The sequence below is a fragment of the Ornithorhynchus anatinus genome, chromosome 3, assembly GCF_004115215.2.
Source record: "Ornithorhynchus anatinus isolate Pmale09 chromosome 3, mOrnAna1.pri.v4, whole genome shotgun sequence".
NCBI lineage: Eukaryota > Metazoa > Chordata > Mammalia > Monotremata > Ornithorhynchidae > Ornithorhynchus > Ornithorhynchus anatinus.
The window spans coordinates 2,941,446-2,958,967 of record NC_041730.1 but is presented as its reverse complement, the minus strand read 5'-3'; the positions used below and the strand labels follow the sequence as shown (position 1 = coordinate 2,958,967).

At 55.1% G+C, this 17,522-nt stretch overlaps 1 protein-coding gene across 1 annotated transcript in view; it reads left to right on the top strand.

The window, feature by feature from the left end:
- MUC2 (mucin 2, oligomeric mucus/gel-forming) overlaps nt 1–17,522 on the top strand; it is a 72,030-nt gene that overhangs the window by 24,472 nt on the left and 30,036 nt on the right. The window contains 13 exon segments of the mRNA XM_039911648.1: nt 899–999; nt 2,395–2,549; nt 4,533–4,671; nt 5,561–5,668; nt 5,900–6,079; nt 7,394–7,633; nt 8,694–8,850; nt 9,767–9,898; nt 10,610–10,757; nt 12,095–12,138; nt 14,303–14,419; nt 15,969–15,995; nt 16,382–16,855. Coding sequence (XP_039767582.1) covers nt 899–999; nt 2,395–2,549; nt 4,533–4,671; nt 5,561–5,668; nt 5,900–6,079; nt 7,394–7,633; nt 8,694–8,850; nt 9,767–9,898; nt 10,610–10,757; nt 12,095–12,138; nt 14,303–14,419; nt 15,969–15,995; nt 16,382–16,855 — 2,022 coding nt within the window.

Sequence of the window (17,522 nt, the reverse complement as noted above, 5' to 3'; positions counted from 1 at the left end):
AACGCTTGGAATGTACAATTCTCAAGCGCTTAGAACAGTGCTCTGCACGCAGTAAGCACTTAATAAATACGATTGACTGATTCACGCACACACCCTACTTCTTTTAATGTCGTTTCCCCTCTGTCAGCTCGTCGTGGGCAGGGAATCTGTCTATTTTTCTATTGTCCTCTCCCGAGTACTTAGAACAGTGTTCTGCACACAGTAAGCGCTCAAAAAACCAAGATCGACTGACTCATTCATGTAAACACACAACCCAGACCCACACCCCCACACACTATTTCTATTAACGTCTGTCTCCCCCTCTAGACTGTAAACTCTTTGTGGGCAGGGAATCTGTTTATTTTTAAATTGTCCTCTCCCAAGCGCTTAGAACAGTGCTCTGCACGCAGAAAGCGCTTAATAAATCCGATTAACTGATTCACTTTCAGGCACACACACCCAGGCACACTATTCCTCTTAATGTCTGTCTCCCCCTCTAGACTGTCAGTTCCTCGTGAGCAGGGAATCTGCTCTTTATTGTTCTAGTGTCCTCTCCCCAGCGTTTAGAACAGTGCTCTGCACACCGTAAGCGCTCAGTACGTACGATCGACTGACTCACACGCCTGCCTCCCCCCTCGTAGACTGCGAGCCCGTTGTGGGCGGGGATTTTCTCTCTTTGTTGCCGAACTGTACTTTCTAAGCGCTTAGTACGGTGCTCTGCACGAAGTAAGCGCTCAGTACGTACGATTGAAGGAATGAATGCGCACAGACTCACACACAGACTCGCAGACACACGGACACACGAAGCCCCCCGGCCCAGCCAGGGTCCTCCCCCCGAGGGGGGGGGTCTCTGCAGGTTCCCTCCCCCCCACCCCACCGAGGTCCCGGCCTGGTCTGACGGGGGTCTTTGGGTCCCCAGGCTGCCCAGCCCCCAAAATACTCGTCGACTGCAACAACCTGACGGCTCTGACCGCCCGGATGCCGAGGTCCGTCAGCTGCCAATCCCTGCGCAGCGGCTATGTAAGTGTGGCCACTTCTGTCCTCCCGGGGGCGGGGGGCTTCTGCTTTCCGAAAATGGGGACCCCCCCATATCCCCCCTGCGTCTGCACGGAGGCTGGCTCCCGGGGGATGGCTCGGAAATGAGAATTTTTTGGGGGAGCGAGGTCCCCACGGTCTCGTCCCCGCCCAACCCGAGACTCAGCCATCAGCTGGGGCTACTGCATGGGCGCCCAGCGCTGTCCTGAACACCTGCCCTATGCAGAGCGCTGTGCTGAGCTCCAGTTCTGTGCAGAGCGCTGTCCTGGGCATCTGCCCTCTGCAGAGCGCTGTGTTGCGCGTCTGTTGGGTGCAGAGCGCTGTCCTAAGCTCCTGTTCTGTGCAGAGCGCTGTGCTGAGCGTCTGTTGGGTGCAGAGCGCTGTCTTAAATGCCTACTCCACGCAAAGCGCTGTGCTGAGCGTCTGTTGGGTGCAGAGCACTGTCCTAAGCTCTGGGTCTGTGCAGAGCGCTGTCCTGGGCATCTGCCCTGTGCCGAGCGCTGTGCTGAGCGTCTGTTGGGTGCAGAGCGCTGTCTTAAGCACCTGTTCTTTGCAGAGCGCTGCCCTGAGCGCCTGCCCTGTGCAGAGCGCTCTGCTGAGAACCTGCCCTGTGCAGAGAACAGTGCTGAGAGCTTGCCCTGTGCAGAGCGCTGTGCTGACAGCCTGCCCTGTATAGAGCGCTATCCGGAGAGAGTTTAGCCCTGTGCAAAACGCTGTCATGAGCATCCGTCATGTGCAGAGCTCTCTCCTAATAATAATAATGTTGGTATTTGTTAAGCGCTTACTACGTGCCGAGCACTGTTCTAAGCGCTGGGGGAGATCCAGGGTCATCAGATTGTCCCACGTGAGGCTCACAGTCTTCATCCCTGCCCTATGCAGAGCGCTGTGCTGAGCACTTCGGGGAGTTCAGGGGAGGAAACGGGATTGTCCTCTCCCAAGCGCTTAGTACAGTAGCGTGGCTCAGTGGAAAGAGCATGGGCTTGGGAGTCAGAGGTCGTGGGTTCGAATCCCGGCTCGGCCACTTGGCAGCTGTGTGACTGTGGGCAAGTCACTTCACTTCTCTGTGCCTCAGTCACCTCATCTGTCAAATGGGGATGAAGACTGTGAGCCTCATGTGGGACAACCTGATGACCCTGTATCTCCCCCAGCGCTTAGAGCAGTGCTCTGCACCTAGTAAGCGCTTAACAAATACCAACGTTATTATTATTATTACAGTGCTTTTCAGACAGTACACGCTCAGTAAATACGACCGAATGAAAGAATGAATCTCTGTCCTCGAGTAGCTCCCGGCCTTCGATGGGAGGGAAGGGATGGGGGTCAGAGGTCGGGGGTCTGCGCCTCCGCCGCTGGGTTGAGTGCCCGTGCGTGTGCCTCCCGCAGTACCAGACGGAGTGTGTGAGCGGCTGCGTGTGCCCCTCCGGCATGATCGAGGATGGGCGCGGAGGCTGCGTGAAGGAGGAGAAGGATTGTCCCTGTCTGCATAACCGACTCTTCCACAAACCCGGATCTGTCATCCATGTTGACTGCAACACCTGGTGAGCAATAATAATAATAATGTTGGTATTTGTTAAGCGCTTACTATGTGCTGAGCACTGTTCTAGGCGCTGGCGTACACACCGGGGAATCAGGTTGTCCCACATGGGGCTCACAGTCTTAATCCCCATTTTACAGATGAGGTAACTGAGGCACCGAGAAGTTAAGTGACTTGCCCAAAGTCACACAGCTGACGAGTGGCCGAGCCGGGATTCGAACCCATGCCCTCTGACTCCAAAGCCCGTGCTCTTTCCACTGAGCCACGCTGCCTCTCTAAGTGCACCCCGGTCACCCCCGGCACCCCGGGAGGGCACAGGCCGAGAGAGGCCCCGGTCCGGCTCTTGGGCCTCTAATCCCGGCTCCGTCACTCGTCTGCTGTGAGGCCTTGGACAAGTCACTTCACTTCTCCGCGTCCAACCCAATTTGTTCGTGTCCACCCCGGCGCTTAGTACAGTGCCTGGCACATAGTGAGTGCTTTCAGGGAATCAGTGTGGCCTAGTGGACAGAGTGCAGGCCTGGGAGTCAGAAGCTCATGGGTTCTAATCCCGCCTTCACCACTTGTCTGCTCTGTGGCTTTAGGTAAGCCACTTCACTTCTCTGTGTGCAACCCCAATTGCTTGTATCCACCCCAGTGCTTAGTACAGTGCCTCGCATGTAGTGAGCACTTTTAGGGAAGCAGCGTGGCCTAGTAGATAGAGCACAGGCCTGGGAATCAGAAGGTCATGGGTTCTAATCCCACCTTCACCACTTCTCTGCTCTGTGGCTTTAGATAAACCACTTCACTTCTCCGCGTCCAACCCAAATTGCTTGTACCCACCTCCGCGTTTAATACAGTACCTGGTACATAGTGAGTGCTTTTAGGGAAGCAGCATGGCCTAGTGGATAGAGCACAGGCCTGGGAGTCAGAAGGACCTGGGGTCTAATCCTGGCTCCACCACTTGTCTGTGGGACCTTGGGCGAGTCACTTTATTTCTCTGGGCCTCAGTTCCCTCATCCATAAAATGGGGATTAAGAGACTGTGAGCCCTGTGTGGGACAGGGACTGGGTCCAACTGGTTTTGCTTGTATCCACCCCAGCGCTTAGTAAGGTACTTGGCACATAGTAGGCGCTTAACAAATACCATGATCTATATGAAGTCAGGTGGGATGGGGACAGAAGGACCAGGCGTGGGGCGGGAAGGGGGAAGGGATGTGACAGGAGAGGAGGCCCCAGGGCCAGTCAATCATATTTATTGAGTGCTTATTGTATGCGGAGCACTGAACTAAGCGCTAGGGAGAGAATAATAATGTTGGTATTTGTTAAGCGCTTGCTATGTGCCGAGCACTGTTCTAAGCGCTGGGGTAGACACAGGGGAATCAGGTTGTCCCACGTGGGGCTCACAGTCTTAATCCCCATTTTACAGATGAGGTAACTGAGGCACCGAGAAGTTAAGTGACTTGCCCAAAGTCACACAGCTGACAAGTGGTAGAGCCGGGGTTCGAACCCATGACCTCTGACTCCAAAGCCCGTGCTCTTTCCAGTGAGCCATGCTGCTTAGAAAGAAATAAATGACAGAGAGGGACATAAGTGCTGTGGGGCTGGGAGGGGGGATGAAGAAAGGGAGCGAGTCAGGGTGACGCAGAGGGAGCGGGAGAAGAGGAAAGGAGAGCTTTAGTCAGGGAAGGCCTCCTGGAGGAGATGGGCCTTCAATAAGGTTTTGAGCAGGGGGCTGGGGAGAGTCATTGTCTTTCGGAAATACTATCATTATTATGGATTATTTGAGCGCCCCCACCTCATTCTGTGAGGTCGTTGGTGTTCGGGCGTCCCTGAGAGGTTCATTCATTCATTCAATAGTATTTATTGAGCGCTTACAGTGTGCAGAGCACTGTACTAAGCGCTTGGGATGAATAAGTCAAGAGAGGGTCTGGACGTGTCCCCTCCGCCCCCCTCGGAGGGCCAGGACAGTGTGCTCAACCCTCCCCTGCTCTCCCTTCCTCCCCCCGCAGCACCTGCACCCAGGGCACCTGGGAATGCACAACCAGGCTGTGCCAGGGCACCTGCACCATCTATGGCAGCGGCCACTACATCACCTTCGACGGCCACCGCTACAACTTCGACGGCCAGTGCTCCTACGTGGCTGTTCAGGTGCGTGGCCTAGTGGGCAGAGCCCAGGCCTGGGAGTCCGAAAGACCTGGGTTCTGATCCCGGCTCTTCCCCTTCTCTGCTGTGGGACCATGGGCAAATCGCTTTACTTCTCTGGGTCTCAGTTCCCTCATCTGGAAAATGGGAGTCAAGATTGTGAGTCCTGAGTGGGACGAGGCTGTGCCCAAGCTGATTATCTTCTATCTATGCCAGTGCTTAGAAAAGTGCCCGGCACATAGTAAGTGCTTAAAAAAATCACAATTATCAGAAACACCGCAGATGCCAGCGCGCAGAGGGCTTGGGGCTGGGCCCGTGGGGCCGGGGTGGGGGGTTGCATTTGCGTTAGGGATTGGGCATGCCTCCTGTTTGCGGGGGACTGCACTGGGCGTATACTGTGTGCAGAACACTGTACTGGACTCTTGCCGTGCTCAGAGCTCTGTACCTGGCACCGAATGGGTGCAGAGTATTGTACTGAGCACCTCCTGTGGGCAGAGAGCTATGCTGAGCTCCTGCTGTGTGCAGAGGACTGTGCTGGGCATGTACTAGGTGCAGAGCACTATACTGAGCGCCTCTTATGTGCAGAGCCCTTTGCTGGGGACCTGCTGTGTCAAGAATGCCGTGCCGGTTGCCCGCTGTGTGCGGAGGACTGGGCTGCGTATATATGGTGTGCAGAGCACTGTTTTGGATGCCTGCTGTGTATAGAGCACTGGACTGTGCCAGACACTATACTGAGAGCCTGCTGTGTGCAGAGCATTCTTCTGTGCATCTGTCTTTTGCCCAATACTCTACTGAGCATCTGCTATGTGCAGGGCTCTGTACTGGGCTCCGGAGGCACCCGTGGCCGTCAAGATCCCCTAGGCTGACCGCCTCACCCCCTCTCTCCCCCCCACAGGATTTCTGCGGCCCAAGGCCGAGGAGCTCCTTCAGCGTCATCACCGAGAACGTGCCCTGCGGCACCACCGGGGTCACCTGCTCCAAGGCCATCAAGATCTTCTTCGGGGTGAGCGCCTGCCCGCCTCAGGGGTCTCCTCCCTCCGGCCAGGGGCCCCTGATCCCCAATCCCGTCTCCGGGGAGCCCGCTTGGAACGGACGAATGGATGGAGCGGGAGGGAGACCGGGGCTGGAAGGCAAAGCGGCAGGAGCGGGCCCAGATGGGATGGTTGGGGGTGGACCGGGGGGACCAGGGGGGTGCTGGACGGAGGGTACGCTGAGCCCCTCGTGCCCCCCCCAGGACACTGAGCTGAAGCTGGAGGAAAACCAGCGGTCGGTCATCCAACGTGACAGGGGAGTCCACATGCCGTACATCATGCGGGAGGTGGGACTCTACGTAGTGGTGGAGACTTACACCGGAATCGTCATCATCTGGGACAGGAAGACCACGGTCTTCATCAAGCTGACCCCCGACTACAAGGTGAGCACCAGTGGGGGATGTACTGGGAGCCCGGTACTGTTCCTAGCACCCGGGACGGCCCGGTGGCGTCTTCGAGGGGCTCAGGGGACAACGTGGGGGGTGGACCGATGACCCTCCTGCTGGGGTCCGAAGGTGTTAATCAATCAATCGACCCATCGGTGGTATTTACTGAGTCCTTACTTTGTGCAGACACTGTGGTAAGCACCTGGGGGAGGTCAATATAACAATACGAAGGACATGTTCCCTGCCCCCAACGAGCTTACAGTCTAGAGAGGGAGACAGATACTACTGGAAATAAATAAATGAGAGATATGGACATAAGTGGTGTGGGTCTGGGAGAATGAATAAAGGGAGCAAGTCAGGGCCGTGCAGAAGGAAGAGGGAGAAGAGGAAAGGAGGGCTTAGTCTGGGAAGGCCTCTTGGAGGAGTTGGGCCTTCAATAAGGCTTTGAAGCGGGGGAGGTCCATTGTCTGTCGGATTGGAGAAGGGAGGGCGTCCAGGCCAGAGGCAGGATGTGAGTAAGAAGTCGGCAGTGAGATAGACGAGATCGAAATAGAGTGAGTAGGTTGGCATTAGAGGAGTGAAGTGTGCAGGCTGGGTAGGGAGGTGAGGAATCCAGTCAGCCAGCTGTATTTACTGAGCACTTACTGTGTGCGGAGCTCTGTACTAAGTGCTGGGGAGAGTCCAGTACAACAATAAACAGGCACATTCACTGCTCACAAAGAGCTTACAGTCTAGAGGGGAAGCAGACATAGAGTATGGGCCTGGAAGTCAGAGGTCCATGGGTTCTAATCCCTGCTCTGCCATTTGTCTGATGTGTGGCCTTGGGCAAGTCACTTGACTTCTCTGGGCCTCAGTTCCCTCATCTGTAAAATGCGGATGAAGACTGTGAGCCCCACGTGGGACAGGGACCGTGTACAACCCGATTTGCTCGTATCCACTCCAGGGCTTAGTACAGTGCCTGGCACATAGTAAGCCCTTAACAAACACCGTTCTTCTTCTTCTTATTCTCTGGGCTTCAGTTACCTCATCTGTAAAATGGGGATTGAGACTGTGAGCCCCACATGGGAACAGGGACAGAGCCCAATTCAGTTTGCTCGTATGCACCCCAGCATCTAGTACAGTGCCTACTACATAGTAAGTGCTTAACAAATACCACAATTATTATTATTGTTAGAAAATGAAAGGTAGGAGGGGGATGATGGAGCGTTTTGTAGGTGAACCGGGGCTACGGTCAATCTTGGAGCTGGGCCGGGGCACCGGGTGGACCCTCCCTCCGGGGTGCCGTCTCCCTGACGCGGCGATCTCTCCCAGGGCTCCGTCTGCGGCTTGTGCGGGAACTTCGACGGGAACTCCAACAACGATATGAGCACCAGGGACCACATGCTGGTCACCAACAGCCTGGACTTCGCCAACAGCTGGAAGGAGAACCCCTCGTGCCCGGACGTCACCACCCACCCTGACCCCTGCTCTTCGAACCCGCACCGCCATGCCTGGTCCCTGAAGGAGTGTAGCATCATCAAGAGCGAGACCTTCAAGGACTGTCACAACAAGGTCAGCACCAGAGGTCACCGCTGGGAGGGTCAGAGGTCACCACGGGGTCAGAGTGAGAGGTCACCACCGAGAGTGGGTGGAGGGAGAGTGGCTTAGTGGAAAGTTCACGGGCTTGGGAGTCAGAGGATGTGGGTTCTAATCCCAGCTCCACCACTTGTCTGCTGTGTGACTTTGGGCAAGTCACTTAACTTCTCTGGGCCTCAGTGACCTCATCTGGAAAAAGGAGATGAAGGCTGTGAGCCCCACGTGGGACAACCTGATTGCCTTGTATCTACCCCAGCGCTTAGAACAGTGCTTGGCACGTAGTAAGCGCTTAACAAATACCATCATTATTATTATTATTACCACAGAGGCAGAGTGAGAGGTCACCCCCGGAGGGGGGGGGCGTAATAAAGTCTGCAGAAGAAGTGACCCTTGGGGGGGGCATCAGAGGGTTCAGTACGAGGGGTGACCTCAGGGATGTCAGGGGTGATCACGAGGTCAGCACAAGAGGTTGCCACTCTGGGGCGTCGGAGGTTACCACAAGGTCCGTGGAAGAGGTCACCCCTGGGGGGCATAGCAGGGGGGTCAGCACGAGGGGGTCACCGCTGGAGGGTCAGAGGTTATCATGAGGTCAGCACAAGAGTTCACCACTCGGGGTCATCAGAGGTCACCAAAAGAGGCCACTGAAAGGTCAGCATCAGAGGTCACCCCTGGGGAGTCAAAGGTCACCACAAGACCAGCACGAGAGGTCACCCCCTGCAGACGTCAGAGGTCATTCATTTATTCAGTCGTATTTATTGAGTGCCTGCTGTGTGCAGAGCACTGTACTAAGGGAGAGGACAATACAACAGTAAAGAGGCACACAAGGCCAGGCAGAAGAGGTCACCGGTGGGGCAGGGAGAGGCAAGGGTATTTACGGAGCACCTTCTGCATGCAGAGCACTGTACTGGGTGCTTAATCTAGGCACACCGTCCCCAGGGGTGACGTTGAGGTCAGCGCTCCTGGGCCCCAGGGCGCCGGGCTGGGCCCCGTGTGACCGTGTCCGTGACGGGTGGGCTGCCCACTCTCTGTTCCGCAGGTGGACCCCAACTCCTACTATGATGCCTGCGTCTTCGACTCGTGCTCCTGCGACACCGGGGGAGACTGCGACTGCTTCTGCTCTGCCGTGGCCAACTATGCGCAGGCCTGCATCAAGGAGGGTGTCTGTGTCAACTGGAGGACCCCCGATCTCTGCCGTGAGTCCCTGCTGCAAAGGAGGGGTCCGGGGGGGCCTGGGGGAGGGGAGTGGGTGCCCCCTTCCATCACAGTCAGCTGTCATGGGCTCTGTACTGTGCTGGGCGTCAGGTGTGTGTAGAGAGCTGTGGTAGGTACCAGGTGTGTGCAGAGCACTGGGCTGGGCATCAAGTGTGTGCAAAGCACTGTGCTGGGCACCAGGAGTGTGTAAAACACTGTGCTTGGTGTGAGGTTTGTGCAGAGCACTGTGTTTGGGTGCCAGGGGTGTGAAGAACGTTGTGCTGAGTGCCAGGTGTGTGCAGAGCACTGGGCTGGATGTCAAGTGTGTGCAGAGCACTGTGCTGGGCTCCAGGTGTGTGCAGAGCACTGGGCTGGACGTCAAGTTTGTGCAGAGCACTGTACTAGGTCCCAGCTGTGTCCAGTGTGCTCTGCTGGGCGCCAGGCATGTGCAGAGCACTGTGCTGGGTGCCAGAGCACTGTGCCGGGCATGAGGTTTGTGCAGAGAGCTGTGCTGGGTGCCAGGTGTGTGCAGAGCCCTGTATGGGCTCTAGGTGTGTTCAGAGCACTGTGCTGAGTGCCAGCTGAGCACAGGGCAACATCTTGCCAGCTCGAGGAACACGACCAAGGTAACCGAGGCCCTCCTCCCCACCCTCAACGGCCCCAGGCCTCTGGGGCCTGCCGCGTGAGAATGGAGATACAGCTGGTACCCGAATAGAAGAAGCACATGGTTGTCAGTCAGAGAGAAGGCCTCGGGGGGTTGAGGGGAGGCGGGGGACCCCCCAACACAGAGCCGGAGGACCAATGGCGAGTAGGCCCAGCAGGGGGTGGGAAGGGACCGGCTAATCCCGGAAGACTGCCCGGAGGAGGGGGCGGGAGCCTAGAAGGTGGGCGAGAGGTGACATCGTTGTTTCCCTACAGCCGTATTCTGTGACTACTACAACTCCCTGAATGGCTGCACGTGGCACTATTACCCCTGTGGCAACAACATCCTCCACACCTGCAGAACCATCAATAACATCCACACCAACTTCTCCATCAACTACCTGGAAGGTGGGGACCGGATGGACTGGGGAGGGTCGGAGGTGGGGGACGGTCCGTGCTGGGTCAATGGGGAGAGTTGGGGATGGAGAGGGGAGAGTCGGGGGGGTTGGATGGTCTCAGATGGGGCACTGGGCAGTGTCAGGGGTGTCGGTTGGTCTGTGCTGGGTCACTGGGGGAGAATCAGAGATGGAGAGGGGAGAGTCAGGGGTGTGGAATGGTCCACGATGGGTCACTGGGGAGAGTCAGGGGTGTTAGAAGGTCCCTGCTGGATCACTGGGAAAAGTCAGGGATGGAAAGAGGAGAGTCATTGGGGTTGGATGGTCCGGGCTGGCATTGGAGAGAGTCAGGTTTGGAGAGGGGAGAGTCAGGGGTTGGGATGGTCCATTCTGGGTCACTGGGGAGAGTCAGGGTGGAGAGGGGAGAGTCGGGGGGTGGGATGGTCCATTCTGGATCACTGGGGGAGAGTCAGGGTGGAGAGGGGAAAGTCAAGGTGTCAGCTGATCCAGGCTGAGTCACCAGGGGACCAGCTGATCTGGAACACAAATCCTCCTCACGCCCTGCTGCCCCATAGTTGACGGAGGTCAGCCGAGGCCTGGCAGAGCCTCATCCGGAGGGCGGGAGGCCGGGCACAGACTGTGGGAGCGGGGGTGAGGAGGAGAGGAGAGAGGCACCCCTTGCTGGGGAAGTGGTCATTCTGACCAGTGACCTCCACCACTGCAGGCTGCTACCCACTGTGCAAGGGCGATAAACCCATCTACGATGAAGACAAGAAGAAGTGCGTGAGTGCTGACGAGTGCGGCTGCTACATCAACGGAACACACTACGATGTCAACAAAACAGTGGACTCTGACAACATCTGCGAAACCTGGTACAGGACCCCCGGGAGGGGCGAGCGGACCCCCAGAGCGGCGGGTGAACAAACCCTTCCGCGGCCCCCGGTGCCCTCGTCTGTTCAATGGGGAAAAGGCCCCTACTGTGGCTCAGTGGCAAGAGCCCCAACTTGGGAGTCAGAGGTCATGGGTTCTATCTAATTCCAACTCTGCTGCTTGTCAGCTGTGTGACTTTGGGCAAGTCACTTCACTTCTCTGGGCCTCTGTTACCTCTTCTGGAAATTGGGGATGAAAACTGTCACCCCACGTGGGACAACCTGATTACCTTCTATCCCCCCCAAGTGTTTACAACAGTGCTTGGCACATAGTAAGCGCTTAACAAACATCATCATCATCATCACCACTCTCCCTCTTGGTCTGGCTGGGAAGCGATGCAGGGTCCAGTCTGGCACCTCTTTTTTTTCCTTAAGGGTCTTATTAGGTGCTTACTATGTGCCAGGCACTGCACTAAGAAACAAAAAACAAGATCATCAGGTGGGACACAGTCTTTGTTCCACAAGGGGCTCAAAGCAGAAGCAGGGTGGCTTAGTGGGGAGAGCACGGTCTTGGAAGTCAGAGGTCATGGGTTCTAATCCTTGCTCCTCCACTTATTAGCTGTGTGACTTTGGGCAAGTCACTCACTTCTCTGTGACTCAGTTACCTCATCTGTAAAATGGGGATTAAGTCTGTGAGCCCCACGGGGGACAACCTCATTACCTTGTATCTACCCCAGTGATTAGAACAGTGTTTGGCACATAAGTAAGCACTTAACAAATACCATTATTATTGTTATTATTATTCCCATTTTACAGCAGAGTTGTGAAGTGACTTGCCCAAGGTCACACAGCAGACAAGTGACTGAGCCGGGATTAGAACCCAGGTGCTTCTGACTCCTAGGCCCGGGGTCCTTCTACTAGGCCACACTGCTTCTTCCAAGAGCTTAGTATAGAGTCTGGCCTAGTAGACAGAGCCTGGGCCTGGGAGTCAGAAGGATGTGGGTTGTGATCCCAGCTCCGCCGCTATCTGCAGGGTGACCTTGGGCGAGTCCCTCACCTTCCCTGGGTCTCCGTGACCTCATCTGTAAAATGGGGATGAAGATTGTGAGCCCCACGTGGGACAGGGACTGTGACCACCCTGGTGATCTTTTATCTTGTATCCTCAAATCTGACAGGGCCTGGAACATAGTAAGTGGTAAGAAATGCCATTAAAAAAAGAAGAAGTGGAGTCGGGATTAGAATCCAGGTCCCTTGACCCCCAAGCCCTTGTGGGAAGTGGGTCATCATGACCGTTAGAACCACAGGACATTTAAAGCCAACGCCTTCTTATTCTCTTTCAGTATGTGTACCACCACCGGACTATCGTGCAAGGATGTGGACAATTGTAAGTCAACCTGGGTCATTTTCCTTCCTGGAACGTTGTGCGGGGAGGGGGTGGGGGAAAGAGGACGCTTCCCTTCCAGGATTGAGGCACCCCCTCTCCCCCCGATGAGCCGGTGGTGGCGGGATACCATGTGAGGCCATCGACGGGTCCATAGGGGATTGAAGGACCGGCCTTTGGACCTGAGACATCCTGAGATTTCTAGTTTCCTCCTATCCGTGTTCCTTCCCCCTTCCCCTCCTTATGGTGTGGCCCCCCATTCCCCTAACCTGGGACCCGATGGGGACACCCAGGGGAAACGGGCACTGCGAGTTACTATGATAATCCATGGGACACATTGTGGGTGGAATGCTGTACTGAGCGCCTACCACGGAGAACCTATTGTGCACAGAACTGTGTACCAAGTGCCCGTCATAGTCTATTCTGTGCCAAACTCTTTACTGAACGCTTGCTGACGGAGCCCTGTACCAGGCTCCTGCTCGCTGTTAAGCGCATATTATGTGACAGGCACTGTACTAAGTTCTGGTTTAGATGCCAACTAATCAGGTCGGACACGGTCCCTGTCCCAAGTGGGGCTCACAGTCTCAATCCCCATGTTACAGATGAGCGAACTGAGGGCCCAGACAAGTGAAGTGACTTGCCCAGCGTCTCACGGCAGACAAGGGGTGGAACCGGAATTATTACCAAGGTCCTTCTGGCTCCCAGGCCCGGGCTCTATCCTCTGGGCCACGCTGCTTCTCAGCGTATGTTTAGAGCACCATTTTGAGCCTGCTACTAGGTGCAGACACTATACCAGGCTCCCGCTGAATGGACAGCACTGTAGCAGGCACTTACTCAGAGCTGTACACTGTGCTGCATGCTTAGGAGCAGCAAAAACTCATGGGCCTTGCCCTCACAGAGTGGACAGCCGTTTCCCTCTATGACAGTTTCTGCTCTGCTTGGGGGAAGAGTCAGACAGTGAGTTGTATTTGTTGGGCGCTTACTGTGTGCAGAGCACTGGACTAAGTGCTTGGGAGAGTAAAATACAGCAATAAAAAGTGACTTTTTCTGCCCACAAAGAGCTGACAGCCTAGACTGCGGCGGGGGGGTGGGAGGACGGACGGACATTTACAGAAATGAGCAAATTCATTCATTCGTTCATTCAACAGTATTTATTGAGCGCTTTCTGTGTGCAGAGCACTGTACTAAGCGCTTGGAATGTACAAATTGGGAACAGACAGAGACAGTCCCTGCCCACTGAGGGGCTTACAGTCTAATCGGGGGAGATGGACAGACAAGAACAATAGCAATAAAGAGAGTCAAGGGGATGAACATCTCATTAAAACAATAGCAATAAATAGAATCAAGGGGATGTACATCTCATTAACAAAATGAATAGGGTAATGAAAATATATACAATTGAGCAAATGAGCACAGTGCTGAGGGGAGGGGAAGGGAGAGGGGGAGGAGCAGAGGGAAAGGGGGGAAAAGAGGGCTTAGCTGAGGGGAGGTGAAGCGGGGGCAGGTGAAGGGGAGCAGAGGGAGCAGAGGGAAAAGGAGAGGGAGCTCAGTCTGGGAAGGCCTCTTGGAGGAGGTGAGGTCTAAGTAGGGTTTTGAAGAGGGGAAGAGAATGAGTTTGGCGGAGGTGAGGAGGGAGGGCGTTCCGGGACCGCGGGAGGATGTGGCCCATGGGTCGACGGCGGATTAGGCGAGAACGGGGGACGGTGAGGAGGTGAGCGGCAGAGGAGTGGAGCGTGTGGGGTGGGCAGGAGAAAGAGAGAAGGGAGGAGAGGTAGGAGGGGGCGAGGTGATGGACAGCCTTGAAGCCTAGAGTGAGAAGTGTACATAAATGCTGGGGTTGGGGGAGGGGGTGGAAGGAGAGGAATAAGGGGAGCAAAGTCAGGGCAACGCAGAAGGGAGTGTGACAATCTAGGCCACGCTGCTTCTTATTAATTCATACATTCAATCGTATTTACTGAGCGCTTACTGTGTGCAGAGCACTGGACTAAGCACCAAGGAGAGGACAATACAATAATCAACAGACATATTCCCTGCCCACAGTGAGCACTGAGGGTTTACTGTGGGCAGAGCACTGTACTAAGCACTTGATAGTCGCTGGGGGCTGAGTCCTTGCTCCTATTTGGCTCTGAGGGGGGCAATAATGAGGTTGGTCTTCTCTCCCCCACAGTCACCATCGTTAATGTTACTGTCGATGGCCCCTTCTGTCACTGGAATATCTGCATCGATGGGACACTGCAACCTTACTTCAACGTTTGCCAGATCAGCACCCCCATCCCCCCCACCACCTCCCCCACCACCCCCACCACCACCACGACAGGTATGGTGCCAGCCCCTAATAATTCACAGTAATAATGATTTTACTTAGTAAGCGCTTACTATGTGCCAGGCCCTGTACTAAATGTCGGTGTAGGTGATGGGCAAATGTTGGATAAAATCCCTGTCCCACATGGGGCTCACAGTCTACGTCCCCATTTTACGGGTAAGGTAACAGGCTCAGAGGATAATAATAATAATGGTCTGTGTTAAGTGCTTACTATGTGCCAAGCACTGTTCTAAGCGCTGGGGTAGATACAAGGTAATCAAGTTGTCCCACAGGAGGCTCACAGTCTTAATCCCCATTTTACAGGTGAGGTAACTGAGGCTCAGGGAAGTGAAATGACTTACACAAGGCCACATAGCAGACATGTGGCAGAGCTGGGATTAGAACCCAGGTCCTTATGGCTCCCAGGCCTGGGCTCCAGCTACTAAGCAACACATTCTGGTATCCTCAGCGCTGCTCCGGGGATCCCATCCCCCAGCGGAAGCTGTTGGGACGGGGACCGATCCATCAGTCGATCAGTGGTATTTGTTGGGCGCCTTTCTTTGTGTAGAGAGCACAGTGCTGAACGCTTGGGAGAGGACAATAGAGCTAGCAGATACCATCCCTGTCCTCAAGGAACTGACAGTCTACCATGTGCAGAGCACTGTGCTGAGCGCTAGGGAGAGTCCAATAGAGTTAGTAGATACCTGCCCTCAAGGAGCTCACATTCTACCGTGAGCAGAGCACTGTGCTGAGCACTTGGGGGAGGACAAGAGAGGTAGCAGACACAATCCCTGCCCTCAAGGAGCTGACGGTCTACCGTGTGCAGAGCACTGTACTGAGCGCTCAGGTCCATCTCTTGCATCTACTGAGTGTGACACCCTATCCTGAGCGCTGGGCAAAGTTCCCCAGAAGCTTATGTCCTCAAGGGGAGAAGGGAAAAAATATTTATTCATTCAGTTCATTCGATCGTATTTATTGAGCACTTACTGTGTGCAGAGCATTGTACTAAGTGCTTGGGAGAGTCCAGTAGAACACTATAACAGATACATTCCTTGCCCACAATGGGCTTTTTCTAGAGGGCTTACATTTGCAAATGTCAGAGAAGAGAAAGGGGGCCAAGGCTCAGAAAGGGAGAAGGAAATGGCCAAGTGGAGGGAGAGTCACTCAGTATTGTGATGGGTGATAGGCTGGTCTGTAAGGGCTGGGGGTGGCGACGGACACACGGACGTCCGTCTGTCAGTCCAGAAAAGATGGAGCTCAAGGGGGTGTTGGGAAGCCAGGGGGAGGAGCCCATGCCCCCCTGGATCTGGTTTTGGGGTGGACGTACCCTGGTGGCAGTCCTGGGAGACCCCCCCCCCGCCTCCCATGAGGGTGTTGAGGGTTAAAAAAGCAGGGGTGATCAGAATAGATCCCCTTCCTCATCCCCGGGGGTCTTTTGCTGGTCACTGAGGGGAGGGAAACAGAGGCAGGCCACCTCCTTTAGACCCCCTGGCATGAACCTGATCATTTTCCTTCTTGTTTCCTGCTGTAGTTTCGACTACTTCCATTCCATCTACAAGTAAGTCATGACCATCGGGATTAAATGAGGGTTTATGTTGTGCAGAGCACTGTACCGGGCATTTATTGTGTGCAGAGCATGGAATGGTCATTTACCGTGTGCAGAGCACTGCACTGGACATTTTCTGTGTAGAGAGTGCTATAGTGGGCACTAATTGTATGTAGACCACTGTACCAGGCACTTATTTGGTGCAGAACATTGTACCGGGTGCCTCCCGGAGCACTGAAAAGGGTGCTTAATGGGTGTCGTACACCATACCGGGTACCTACTGTGCGTTGTGTGCAAAGCACTGTGCTGGTTGCCTCTACCCAAGGGTCCGTCGGCTCCAGGCCGGGGGGCATGGGTGGGTGCCATCCAAGGGCTAACGCGGACTCTGTCCTCTCCAGCTTCGTGTATCCCCGACTGCATAGAGGGCAACTGGACCGACACGCACAAACCGTCTTACACCAACGATGGGGACTTTGAGGCCATAAACTGCGAGCCGGGCTACGAGCCGGAAAGCATCACGTGCCGGTCACCCTTCTATCCCCATCTGCCCATCGAGCAGCTCGGGCAGGTGGTCACTTGCAACACCGAGGTGGGGTTGGTGTGTAAAAACAGTGACCAGGTCGGCGGAATGATGCCCATCTGCTACAACTACGAGATCAAAGTCGACTGCTGCCAGCCCCTGCCCCCGGAGTGTGTCTCCACTACGCCCCCCCCCACCACGACCACCACGACGACGACCACCACCACCACCACCACCACCACTCCCACCAGCACACCCACGCCCACCACCACGCCCACCAGCACACCCACTCCCACCACCACCACCATATCCACCAGCACACCCACGCCCACCACCACGTCCACCACCACAGGTGAGTGACCTCAGGCCTGATCCCTCCCGGGGACCTTTGGTGCTTTGTGATTAGGAGTAGGGTGGCATACTGGTTCGAGCCTGGGACTCAGAAGGCCACGAGTTCTAATCCTGACTCTGCCACTTGTCTGCTGTGTGAGCTTGGGCGAGTCACTTCTCACTTCACCTGGGGCTCGGTTACCTCATCTAGAAAATGGGGATTGAGACTGTGAGCCCCACGTGAACAGAGACTGTGTCCAACCCAATTATTATTATTGTTATATTTGCACAGGGGGACCCCATCCCCTGCTCCGACTGACCAAGGCTGTGCAGTAGAATTCTGGGTGCTTGTGTGTGCTTGTGGGCATGTGTGCATGTGGAGACCTACGGATGCCCCATTTAAATAATAGTAATAATCAAGCCCTTAGTTCAGTGCTCTGCACACAGTAAGCACACAATAAATACGATTGAATGAAGTGATAATAATTGTGGTAATCGGTAAGCGCTTACTGTCAGGCACTGTACTAAGTGCTGGGGTAGATACAAGCAAATCTGATTGGATACAGTCCCTGTCCCACATCGGGCTCACAGTCTTAATCCCCATTTTGCAGATGAGGTAACTGAGGCCCAGAGAAGTGCAGTGACTTGTTCAAGGTCACACAGCAGACAAGTGGCGGATCCGGGATTAG